We start from the raw sequence: 13,317 nt of genomic DNA, 5'->3' as shown, positions 1-13,317 counted from the left end.
GAATTTCAGTGTTTAAAAATTAGTGAAGTTAATTCCAGTCTAGTTCCAGTATTAAAAAAAAAATTCTGCTTGAAATAGAAATGTGTTCACTTACTACTTAAAAGAATTAGAACAGCACAAACCAAAATATTCTAACAGAATCTCAATGCTATTACTACTTTTAACCCAAGAGGTTTGAATAGTTACCTTTTTTTAGCCCAAACGCTGTCTCCCTCACTGCTACTACATCTAAATAAGCCACTAGTGAGGGAACAAACAGAAAATGGAAAAATGAGCTGCCCTAGTACTCTTACAAACAGGATGCTAATGCCAGCACTCAAAGGAGAAACTGTCAGAAAGAACAGCCATAACCGAGAATTTAGTTCTTATGTATTTTTATTTCATTGGGGTTTTTTACATACTTGGATGGAATTTTTATGCAACTGTTATGCCACAATCTATGATACACAATGAAAATGGAAACCTGTCATTTACCACTTACATTTCTATGTTAATTTTGTTTTCTACCTCTGCACAAACGGTGGTGTAAGTGCGTTTATCATATTTCATGCAGCACTGACCTGCCTTATGCAAACTGAGAACACAATAAACGGTGCCAGCAATATTTAGATGCACTCAATTCTTGCCACAGAAACAAGTATTCATAAAAGCATTAAATATACCTCGGGTAATGGTTACTGTCTATCAGGTTAATGTTTTGAGCTATAGAAATGCACAGAAGACAGTATTTGCAGCTCTCCGCTGCAGTACTTTCCAAGTTCATCAGGTTTCAAAGGACTGAATTAGCCTCAATGTTTCAACGAGAGAAAAAGCTCAAGGCCAGCAGCCTGGTTTAAAAGGATGCCACCGAGTTTCACGGACATTACACTGAGTTTGGTTCTGGATCCCACGGTAAGTACCTTACCACATCGATTTTATGCTCTGACAGGATTATTTTTTTTTCACCATCATGTTGTCACCAGGCCAAATAAAGGGACAGCCTAAGGCACACACATCCCTTTCCGATAACCTGCTTGGACACGTAGCACCTGACCATAGCCAACAGGTTTTGATGCAGCTGATTATTTTGACGAGACAAGCAGCTTCCCAGCATCACCTGACTACAAACCGGGCATCGACTGTCAAGTCTTTTTCTGTCACAGCCCACAGAGCAGCAGCCGGGTAAAACTCCCTGCCAAGAGCACAAGTATGTCCCAGGCCACGCGCGGGAGGTGGGGGGGAGGTCTCACCTGCACGTTTTTCCGTCATTTGTGCTGTATTGAAGTGGCTGCTCCGAGGATCCAGAGTAACCCTCCAGGCACTGCAGGGGGACAGGACCCTCCTCACAGCTTCCTGCTCTCAGCATCACCATCCCTGTGTCCCACCACACCACTCACTGGTACCTGAGCAGTCTCCTCTGCCAGGCAGCAGGAAGAAGGGAAAGTCTCCGGCCACCGCAGTCCAGCCCAGAAAGCTGCAGTCACAAGGTTCACCCAGACCCGAAGGGAAGAGGACTTCTGACAACACCGGCTCTGGTATTAGGAGGGGAGAGGAAAGCAGTGCCCAGGGGCCTGCCAGCCCTGCGGAGGAAGCAGAGCCTTCCCAGGGAGCCCAGCACTGCTGGCCCCACTGTTCTCTGCCCCCCAGCCCCTGCTGGACCCCAGCCACCTTACACAGAGCCAGCTCTCCAGGGGCTTCACTTTTGTCTCCATTCTGAAAGTACATGACAGTTGATATCCTAATTGACAAATAAACACAAGGGACCAAAAGAAAAAAAAAATAAAATCAATCACTGCTTGTACAAAACCACAGCATGTGCCTTTGGTCAATCAGCAACTGTTACTTGCTCACCTTTCTCTTAACATAAAAAAGGGTGACTAAATCAGGAATTGTCACTTCAGAGCTGAATTACTATCAGCAAGGAGATGTGAGGCAGGGATTAGCCCTGGACAAAGCAGAGAGCTGACTACTTGTTGCACAAACACAGATTTTTCATCCAAACACAAGTGCTACCAGGTCAGAGAAAAGCAGATCCTCATAGTTTGGTGAGGGAAAGAGCACTGGTCCAAAATGGGGACGTTCACAGGACCCCACAGCTCCCAACAGCACAGGGCATCAAAGCAGGCAGCCCGAGGAGCGGGAGCACTTGGCACTGTCACCTCTTACTTTTGAAGTCATTTAATGCTGAATTCTCCTGCTGATCACCCACTGCTCTGTTTTGTGTAGACTTCTTCCCTCCTCAACTACCCCCAACAAAACTCTTCTTGGTCCCTTTTATTTCTGCCTTCATCACCCTCCTCCACCTTATACCTAAGTGGTCCACACCACTTTGTTACCACCCATGGTTTAGAAACTTTGTAATCTGGCTTCCTATTTCCAGCCTCCTCCTCACATCATGGGGCTACCTTACCATCTCCTTCCAACACCCACAGCCAGTACATTTCTCTACCAAAGTCATCTGTTAACTCTTCCCTTGTCAGTGTCATGACTCTTCTTCAATATATCCAGAAATAACCGTCAACCACCTTCCCTGTCACAATGCATTTTGTGTCCTTAGTGGCTCTCAAACGTACTCTCTTTTTTAGGGATGTGTATAACTGCCATGCTGCCCATGCCTACTCACTTGTAGTAAGTGCCTACAAGACTGAGATTGGAGCCTCACTGAGCTAAACACTGCACCCTTGGACAGGAGACTCTCCTTGTGCCAAAGAGGTCCCAATCTAAATAGACAAGTGATGAAAAATGGTGGAAGCTAAGTAGGAATTGTCTTTTTTCCCTTTGCAAACTGGAGAGCAAGGTGCAGATTAATGAAGTCAGCTGCTGGATTGTTTTATCTGGCAAAGCAAAAATACACAGTTTCCATAATGTCCAGTATTTCCTCTTTTGGATGCCGTGATTTGAGAGACTCCTAGTCAGAGATGGGCAGGGGCCCTGCAGTTAGAATGTCTTTCCCTCAAAGGCCTCCAGGTTGAAAGCTGTATCCAAGAACCTTCTGAGCGACACCAGGTGCGTGTTCTTGTTGCCTGTGGCAGCTGCAGCAGCAGGCTCCCGGCCAACATACCTGTGTGACAAAAGGAATCGGGCAGACAAATGAGGTGAGAAGAGACACTATTTTGACACTAACAAGCATGAGAACATGCTGCTGAATTCATTCAAGTCAGCCTGGCAGAACTGGACATTTGATCATCAATCTTTCTTAAACAAAAATCAATCTAAGTTCCACCATCAGTTATACTGTCTAGTCAGCTTCCCCCTCTTTCCCCCTGCCATCAATATTAAGCTGCATCTTCTCCCCCACCGTTCCCAGGGCAGCCAGCTACACTGCCTCATAATTAGATAACTTGCTTTTGGCAAGAAGACTCTCATTCCTCCAACAGCTGCACGAGAAAATCCAAGTCAATCATCTAAAATAAATGCAAAGGTACCCAGACTGAGCTCTTACAACAACCGTTTCCTCCAGAAACCTAATATTTGGAGTGAAAGTCTTAAAAAAGACAGAATCTTAGACAACAAGGGAGAAAGATCTAGGAGAGGTAAGTGCTGAGCCAGCTGGTAATGATTTTCTTTACAAACTACAAGGAGGAGCAAGATAATATATGATGTATTTGAGAAACAGTCATCTGGACTTTTCCCTCCTTCACCCAAGAACCCAAACTCGAGATGTTGATTTGCGAAGAACCTGACTTCCCCATGAATAACATCCTTAAATCAAAAACAAATTTAAAAGAAAAAAAAAAAAACACCAAATTTAAAAAGCAAGCAAATCAGGGCAGGAGATAGAGCAATTGTTTAAAGTCTCATACCATATGGGTCGAGTGTGGTTGACAATAGTGCGGAAACGAGGTTTGACATAATCATAATATCCACTGTTTTTGTGTTCCTCCTGACACCAAACCAGATCAGCACCTGGATACTTCTCAAGTTCTTCTTTCAGCAAGTCAAAGGGGAATGGTGAGATCTGGAAAGAAAGGGTGGTAAGTGGCAAAGCTTCCTCTTCCATGGTGTTAGCCCACGGCAGGAAAGTCTTTTACTATTGGGCCTTACAGCCAACCACTGTAATTAACCATTTAGTGCCTAACATAAAGGCTACATGCTCTTTAAAATGACTCAGATTTCTTTAATTTATTTCATGCTGTCAGAAGTGAATACACACATATTTTATAGCCACACCAGTATGAACGCAGGTAGGTAACAGTCCAGATCTCCTGCATTCCTTCAGTTTTTCTAGTGAAGTAGCTGCAACAATACAAGTCTTTACTTAGTGAATGACAGCGGAGTGGCCAAGTGCACTATTCACACATTTACACCTCACAGGTTGGATATACAAACGTGAGGTGCCATCACACTGCAACCATCACTTTGTGACAGTGCTCTGGAAAAGTCATCAAGCTTTCTGGGTCTCACTGTCCAGCCTACTGTCGGTGTGTTCCCTTTCCACAAGGCCATGAAGGATTAGATAATGTCTTCTCAGATGCAAAGTGCTGTAAAAATGCTATCGCCATCCTTTCTGGTGAGTATTATCTATTTAAAAGCATAGGAACCCTTTGCTGAAAGTGTCCTCAAGGCCCCTGTCTTCTGAGGATTCCAGAGCTCACCTGTTCAAGTCTGGTTATAGCCACTTGTTTCTCCAGGTCTTGATTCTTTCTCTCTTTCACAAGATCATAGTATACTTTCCCTGTGCAGAAAATCACTCTCTTGACCTCATGTGGTGCCTGAGCTGCCAGCCCATTCTCAGGAATCACACGTTGAAAAGTGGTGCCTAGTTAGAGCACAAATCAGAGAAGTGCTCTCAGTGGAACTGACACTGTAATGAGGCAGCCTGAGAAACATTCCTTGACTGACCAAGCAGCAGTTGCAATGGTCACAGGGTTCTGCTGCCTCTCTATTTCTACTTTTCAGACCAGTATTTCTGCTAAAGTGACTTTCAGCAGTTTAGTTTCAAGAAGACGACTGTCAGGAATTCACTCTTTCACACGTATCAGACAGAAACGTGTTAACAGTAAATTCTTTTTTAGCTTTATGCTGTGCATTACGCCTCTAATTTTAAACTGATTGGATAGTTCACCTTCGCTTCCATTTTTTTTTTTTTTCAAGACTTACCCGAAACAGTTTTTCTTCTTTCCAAGATGAACTCAACCATGTAACGTTAATACAAGTTTAGAAAATTTAAGAACATTTTTGTCTAAAAGCATAGCACATTCATAATGCAGCTAAATCTGGCAACTGCAGAAATATTTACACAAGCACACGCATTACTGCCGAACATTCATGTGATTTAAACTTCTGAGAGCTAAAATTACATTAGTCAAAGCAAGAATTAGCACAGTACTGACCCGTATAAGTGATACGATACCATTTCAGACACATATCCTCACTGCTAGGTATCTTTTCCCCTGTGACATCATCCCCCAGGAGAACAATTTGCTTGGGATACATGAAACTGGAAGAGGAACTTGATGGTCGAAAAGATTCTTTCCTTTGCTCTCTTATATGATTGATTAGAACTATTCCCACATTAACCAACTGCAAGGCAGCAGACAGCAGCATGACCTCCCAGTCTGAATCAGCACACCCACTTACCAGGAGAATAGGCTCCTGTTTGAATCATTTATCTTGGGGAAAGAAAAGCAGCAGCACAAACATATGAAAGAGGAACTGATTTATGTCAGAATTATCCTGTCTCACTGAACAGCAGAATTCATCATTAAAAAAGACTGAATCTGCACTTCACTGGGTCAGCTGGAGTCAGTCTTCCTCTCCTCCTCAGCTTTCCATTAAAAACAGAGCAGGAAGAGTTAGCTCAGAGTCATCAATACTTTACTACTTGCTGTCCTCTTCAGCAGGAACACGAGACTATAGCAGAATTCAATGATGATTAGGAGTTTGGCCACTATTGAGGGTTAGCCTGAAGTAGAAGAGACACCCAAGACACAAACCACAAACCCTACACAATTTCTAATCTGACTCATTCTACAAAGTTTTTAAACAGTAATCCAAAACCAGCAAATGCCTCTGCTTGAAAAGCTTTACTCACCTACAAAAAGGAGATAATGCAATATAAAGCATGTTTATAAACTCCAATCTGCTTTTAAAAACAGAGCAGTTACTCTTTTCTGAAGACACCCACTAGAGACCACCACACTTATTCACACCCGCTCAGCTCTGAACAACTGCTTTAATCACTCACTACATTTCACTGCCTTTCCTCACGCCACTCTACGCAGTGCACGGGAAGGCAAATCACTCCAGGTTTTGGGATTACTTCTGCAGCTGCTCCATCTCTCTCGGTGCTGACGGCATGCCAACCACAGCCAGGGTGGCAGCCCGCAGCTCTGAACTCACTGATCTCACCTCAGAACACTGGTGGGACAGGGCAGCCCCAGAACTGAGCACTCTAAGAAGAAATGAGCCCCTCATTCTTCCAAAGGGGCACGGTGCGATTACAACCTATCCATCACGTGTTGGGGGCACGGAGGCAGCACAAAGAACAATTTGATTTTTATATGAAGAGAAAGAGAGCAGAGGGACCTCACAGCCCGTTGAGGGGAACCTCCCCGCAGAGAGGGGAATGCACTTTCCACTGATTAATAGTTGGTTACAAGATAAGCCTGTTAAAATTAAGAAGCCATACTCGAAAGCAGACTTCTCAGCAAAGTCCATGCTAGATCTCACCACGACAGCTCCACAGAAATTATGCCAAGGGAAAAGGCAAACTCTCCAGAGCAGATTCTCTTCTTCAGTCTGACACGTGCCTTGGTATAGCTATTTGTCCATAATACTTTAACGTGACCTACCAGACACCATTTCATCAAAACTGGATTTAGCTTCTGGATGCCTCAGCAGTGACTTGGGTGTCAAAACAATCAGCTGTAAGACAGAAATTTTTCCAACACTCAGGAGCCGCTTTGTCGACATTATTACATGCAACACTTGTAACTGTTCAAACAAAAACCACAAACTGAATATGCTACAGATAAAATTAATGTGAATAGCAAACACAGTAAATTATTTTTTCCTGTTTTGAAAGCCTCAAAAGTTTCAAAACTATTCAAAAGATCTGGGTAGTCCACTCCCTGAAAAGGTTCTCAGAAGTCATTGCTTATGCTTCTTTTTGAGAACAGAATCAAATCACAGGCTGTGAACCAGTAAAACATCCAACAGTTGTATCTCTAGGTTTTTGAAGTCCCAGCAATTAGACACACAGATTATAGCTACACCTCTGAGCTACACAGGGTCTTCCCCAGCTCATCTGAAGGTCTGCACAGCCAGAAGGAAGCAAAGCTGAAAATCAAGGTTTAGAATCGTAGTGAGTCAGAGCTGAGATTCATTCCATGAAACCAGCAACTTCAACCTGTGTTCAATTAAGGTTTTTCACCAATGATTCTTGTGTTTTTCAGCATTATGTCAAATCCAAACGAAGACCCCTCTTTACCTGAGGGTTAATACACCCAGAAGAATCAAGTCCATTACAGTAACTTTACCGGTTTTCTGAATGGCAGCAAGATCTGTCTTCTGAGGACATGAAAATAATTGGCTGGAGTTGAACAATTCACCACAATCCAGTTGCATTCATACAGCTGGGAAACTTCAAACTGCTCACTGAACTCCTGAGAGAGATATTAAAGGCATTAAAAAAAATGACTAAAAGATCAGGAAAAAAGGCTTTGAAAGCTATTCTTCTACTTCTGACTCCCAGCAACTCCCTTCTTCAAAAAACATAATTAGCAGATCTCTGCTGAGAGTATATTATCAGGTAGAGAAGCATCCCTGCAAATCATTCTCTTCTGTTTCTACTTTTTCCTAAAAATGTATGTAAATAAATGCAAAAAGCTTCCATTAATTGAGCAAGCTGGAAAGTCCAGGAAGGAAGGGTGAGGAGGACCAGGACTTCAGTAGGTAGAAGACACAAAACAGAAAGAATCTTAAAACTGTAATTAATTTTTTGAATGTATAGTTAACTCTTCCTCTCTCCCACTTTTTGGGAGGTGCCCTGTCCTCTTACACTATTTTAATACATAAATGTCATATTTTTTACATGTATGTGTTTAACAAATATAGGTTTTTTAAATCCATGTCTACGTACATGTATATTAGGTAAGCACATACAGGTACAGTAACTGCATTAGAGTGGAACAGCACCCAACATGATTTCCTGGTCCAGGGTTTGAGCTCCTGCCTTCTATGATAAAAACTGTAAGTATGTGCCACTGACAGTGCTTAAATGTAGTCAGTCAAAGAGGTCTTTAGTCTGCCAGTACAGTGACAAAAATCACTTTTACATGAGGAAGAACATGGCTTTGGAACGATCATTGCCCCAAGGGTAACAAACTCCAGGCCAACACCAAAACATTCATTTTACTTTGCTTTTTTTTTTTTTTTTTTTTAATTGGTGGATTTTCCAATTAATGTATAGTAGTGTTGCTTAGGAAATCTGCAGTGGGGAAGTGGATACCCAGTATCCTGCAGAGCAGTGTACTTTCATCTGTGGAAATGAATGACCAACGGATGAAGGTCTTACCTGAATCAAATTTAGAAGCTGCTTATTTTCATGCTCCCCACAGTAAAATTTCGCTCCACTGCAAAAAGCCAGGAGTAGTCTCCCTTGGCCTCCTTTAGAAATCAGCTAGAGACACCTCTTTGCAGTATGCACAGCAATATAAACAGGCAGCATCAGGGGCCCTGAGGAAGAGCCATAAGGAGGATCTGCTGCCAGAGATTAATTGTATATGACCTCAGATCTGCAATGAAGCAGCACATACTGCATACCTCCATTACTTTTACTGGGATCGAGTTAATGTTACATCAGGTCTTGAAGCTAAATCTTAAACCTCTATAGCTAGCTAAAAGGATGCTTCTTACCAGAAAAAAAAAATAGTATCTGAGACATGAAGAGCTAAAAAAGGACATGGCCTTTGATAAATCTACTTACTGGATAAGCATCAGAATCATCATTGCTCATCTGCAGAAACCTCTCAGGTCTCGCTGAAGAATGCTCTGGACCCTGGTAAAGGGATCATGTAAAACAACATGAAAAGCCAAACCAGCAGTTAGACATCAGCTTCTCGTCACCCTGGCAGCTCTACACCAGGTTGCACACCCACCCCCCAGCCAAAAGCACCAACAGCAGCAGCAGGGAGGAGAGAAGACTCACTGCAGGACTGGAATTCTTTGTCTTCCATAAACTGTTTCCATAGGAGAAGATCAGGTTTCACATGGATTTCCAATGCTTCTACCAGCTGCAAGTAATTTCTAGCCTCGGTACTGCTGCAGAGTGAAGACTGGTGACAGGGCAGTAAGTCCGTGTGGGCACAAGAACGACCTTGCTAACGTAGGGCAAAAAGGAGCAGGAGGAATGGCAGGAAGAGGAAGGCTGTGTGCCTGGGCCTCCCTGTACCGCAGGGACTCACGCTCCTCTGGGCCAAAGCACACTTGCACGCTGACCAGGAGCGAAGGCAGAGTTAACCACCGACCACCTCCGCCGTATGAGCGACAGAGGCAGACTCAGGATCCCTCTCCTTCCATTGTTCACTGTTCAGTGCGGGACAAGGTAGTCTAGATGAATGCTCCAGCTAAAACGGGTCAAAATACCTGTACATGTTATCTACAGACTAACCTATGATTCATTTCTGCCTCCTCAGGGGGAATTTCACATTCTGTCAAAGCGCTGAACGCTCACATCTGCTGTCTCACAAGCACTACCCAAGGTAGTTTCTTTTAGTGCTCAAACATCATTAGATCCACTTTACACTAGCAAAAGATGCATGCTGCCCACAGACAGTATCAGCAACAAGGAGTGTAACGGAATTTGTCATCTTCCCTCTTGTGTCCTTGTTTAGAAAGGATGAGAGAAAGCTGTAAGAAGTACGAGAACGCAGCGTGCTTTTTATTTATTGCAATGCTGGCAGCCTTTGCTTGTTCATGTGACAGTTACTGTTAGGAAGGACTTTCATTTTGGAGACAGCTGCAAAGTATTTTAGCCCGAAGACACAAACTATCACACCTCTCAAGTTTCTCCGTGGTTCCTAAGCTAATGATGCTGATAAAGAGCTCTTTATATGGCCGTCTCACATCATAACTTCCTCTGTTGAAACCCTAACACATGATCTCCAAAATCACTCATTATTTTGACAGCTAGTCATCCACTTTGATTCAACACATCATCCTCCCCGATTCCAAGTGCAGGATTCGCTCTACTCCATGGACTAACAGAATTCAAAGGAAAAAACCCTCCACTGGCAACAAAGGAGCAACACAAACAGCCAAGACCTGTGCCTTGCATAAATACTCCTTTGAAGTCTGTTTCCACTTTCGAGGTGCCAAATAATCTGGTCATGGATGGGTAAGGGCTTGAGAACAAGAAGCAGAGCCACACAGAACGACGGTGCACCCTAAAAGTCTGACAGCGCAGCACCTCTGCTGTGTGCATCGATGTGCTGTAAATCCAAGCCCACAGACACAGTCCTTCCCAAGCACGCTGGAGACAGAGGTGCTGCTGCCCAGCAGTTGGAGGAGAGACACGCGAGGCTTCCCTAAGACACGCACACGCTGCCCCAGCAGCAACCTCAGCCCAGAGCCTCAGCGTTCACATCCATCTCTGATTTTCCTGCTGACAGCACCACTCGGACTGCCAGCAACTGCTGCGTGGGGTGGGACAGGGCTTGTCTCTGCTGGGGCCACCTATCCAGCCAGACCCGTACTGAACCCATTAGCTACTTCCAGATGAGTCCCCGAAGAGCCGTTAGGCAGCAGAGTCTTTCAATCACAGCCAACTCGCCTGCGAGTGCGTGACCTGGAGGTGAAGGGATCCATATCTCGTTACAAACCCTTCCCCAAATCATTCTGTCCCCAACACTGTAGTTAGAGAGAACACCACTCCTGGAGTGGAAAGCTCCTCTGGGAAGATAATGGATTTCAACAGCCTGGTGGGATCCTTAAATATTGCAAAACCACCTGACACTAGAGGCAAAACAAGTATGTTTTTAGAAGATCTGGGCAAATCTTAGCTGCCGAGTGGCTAAGAGAAAAGAAAGATGAACTGTACTGCAAGCAGCAGAGAATCAGCTGCCTTCAGCTGAGAGTTTCCCTGCAGAGGACCACCCCTCCTGCTGAGGGCACACTCAGGCTGTCCTTCAGGATTCATTTAAAACGAAATTAATTTATCAAAACTCTCCTGAACAGCATCAGACCCTTTATTCTTTACGCACAAATGGATACGGAAAGCCACTCATAAGCTATGAATGCACCCCAGTGTATCAGGACAGGATTATAATTGGATGGAAATAAACTAAATTGTTTGTGAGAATGGAAATGACCCAGTTTGTAGTGAAAGGGTCTAGAGTATTTATACAGATGGAGATTGCTGCTGTGGCACATACTATGCTTAACTGAAAACTAAAACCATACATGCATCAATTCATGAATGTTAACGTGTTTGAAAAGGAGAAAATTGACCTAGCCTGACATGATGGTCATGTAACCTTTAAAAATAATTTAAAAGATCTGAAGAACAATTCTATTGCTGATATAAACTTCATATAACTTTATATACAGAGCGTGCCCGTGCCCTTTCCCTCTAAGATGCTGTCTAGTTCCTCCTACCAGCCACCAGAGTCAGAAAAGAGCTAGAGGGAACATTTTCCTTTTCAGAAAGAGGGAAATTTCTTATTGTATCAAAGTTACCAAATGTCAATGATTTTTGAAGATGTTTTAAAGTTGTTTCATATCATTTCATTGCAAGAGAATTTAGTGCAGAGTTTACACAGACATGCTTCATGCAAAATAAAACAAAGTGAGTACTGCCAGACACGCATGATCTCGTTCTCACTGTACACTAAGAATCCATCTTTCCAGGGAAAGAAAGCAGTGTCTTAGGGAAAGATAAAAAAAAAAAAAAAAAAAGAAATAGAGCTCAGAAATATTTCTCAGGATTGTTTGGTTCTCCCCAATCAATCCATCCTCATTTTCTGCAGCACCGAAGCAGTCCAACCTGCTAAACAGTGCCCTCCTCCCCCCGGCTTTGTGTCCCCATCGGATCCCCATCACCTTTGGCTCTTAGAGCAGCAGAAGGCACGGTAGGCAGCATTCCCCTCCTGCCTGCACCCGCCAGCGGCCCTCACCATTCCTTCCATTCCATGTGGCAAGAGCAGGACAATCCCGTTGTGACGAACCCACTTGGCCTGGCCGGAGCTGATGAACTGGTCTATGATGCACTGCGCCGTGTTGTGGAAGTCGCCAAACTGGGCCTCCCAGCACACCAGGGCATTGGGACTTGCCATAGCGAAGCCGAGCTCAAAACCTAGAACCAAACAAACAGAAATAGAAAATTTCTGCACTGCATTCTATAGTGAACACCTAAATGTGTCTAATAAAATAAAAACATATATTTGATCTCTGCTCATATTTTTGACACTTCGATATAGCTGAGCCCGGAGTGTTGAGCAAATACCTATACTCATATTCTACACCTATAGTACGGAATGATAAAAAACAAAAAAGTTAAAGCTCTCAGTAAAAAACAGTGCTACGTAACACTGCTCTGGATGTAGAGGTTCTGACTGAGGGAAAACTGATTCAATACACACAGAGAATAAACATGCGATGGATAAATGGTTTATGTTGAATCTTCAAAGTTCTGCACAGAGTACAAAACCTCCTTTCAAATACAGAATTGCAACATAGGAAGACTCTCATTGAAGGGTACCCCAGGACAGCAATAAATTTTATTAAAAAAGCTACAATAATGAGTTGCAACTCTTTCCTGTGTAATTGCAAGACTGAAAACCTCAGAGTGAGCTAACAGACTGATATGGATTTATCTCTTTCCAGCTTCTTAAGATCTGCACATGTAACCTAAGTTGCAGAGAGTCCCATCCCTCTACCATTGATCTACACTGAACTCAGCTTCGTGTTCTTGTTATGTAGAAGCGACTCTTAATTTCCATTTTCACCTGTTTTCCGTACTGTGACACGGGAGCCACCCAAATGCTGTTCTACAAGACAGGCTTGAGAGCAAAACCAGCTTAGGCAAAAAATGAAGTTTTTGGTAACAAAAACATCCAAATTGCTTAATTTGTCCCACTGAGCCCCAGGGTCCCCCCACCTCCAAACTGTCAGAGGAGTAGCGTACATGTAATTCAGACAGAAATGCATCCAAGACTGGCATTTGGGGTGCAGAGAGAAATCCCTTCAAATCCGAGAGGATGCTACACCTGTCTAGAGACTATGCTTTTTTTTGGGTTCCTCCTCCTTTTTTAACTTGCAGACAGACATTCTCAGGAGTACAGGATAAAAATATCCATCTACAAAACCTCACGTTGTGGACAGTATTTCCTAGACCCA

The 13,317-nt window shown here is 43.5% G+C and overlaps 1 protein-coding gene across 4 annotated transcripts in view; it reads right to left on the bottom strand.

Moving 5' to 3' along the window:
- Positions 1-367: 367 nt before the first annotated feature.
- Positions 368-13,317, bottom strand: part of OGDHL (oxoglutarate dehydrogenase L) — a 52,922-nt gene continuing 39,972 nt past the window's right edge. For 2 of the 4 annotated variants that reach the window (XM_074924246.1, XM_074924245.1), the window contains exons 17-23: positions 12,096-12,274; positions 8,909-8,980; positions 7,461-7,586; positions 6,774-6,846; positions 4,575-4,738; positions 3,783-3,937; positions 368-3,040 (exon numbers count right to left, since the gene is read on the bottom strand). In XM_074924246.1, coding sequence (XP_074780347.1) covers positions 2,917-3,040; positions 3,783-3,937; positions 4,575-4,738; positions 6,774-6,846; positions 7,461-7,586; positions 8,909-8,980; positions 12,096-12,274 — 893 coding nt within the window. In that variant the 3' untranslated portion in view covers positions 368-2,916. Of the gene's footprint in view, positions 3,041-3,782; positions 3,938-4,574; positions 4,739-6,773; positions 6,847-7,460; positions 7,587-8,908; positions 8,981-12,095; positions 12,275-13,317 lie in introns of those variants that run through there. The other 2 variants (XM_074924247.1, XM_074924249.1) reach the window with 2 other exon arrangements.

Source organism: Athene noctua, chromosome 21 (assembly GCF_965140245.1).
Source record: "Athene noctua chromosome 21, bAthNoc1.hap1.1, whole genome shotgun sequence".
Taxonomy (NCBI): domain Eukaryota; kingdom Metazoa; phylum Chordata; class Aves; order Strigiformes; family Strigidae; genus Athene; species Athene noctua.
This window is presented reverse-complemented; position numbering and strand designations above follow the sequence as displayed.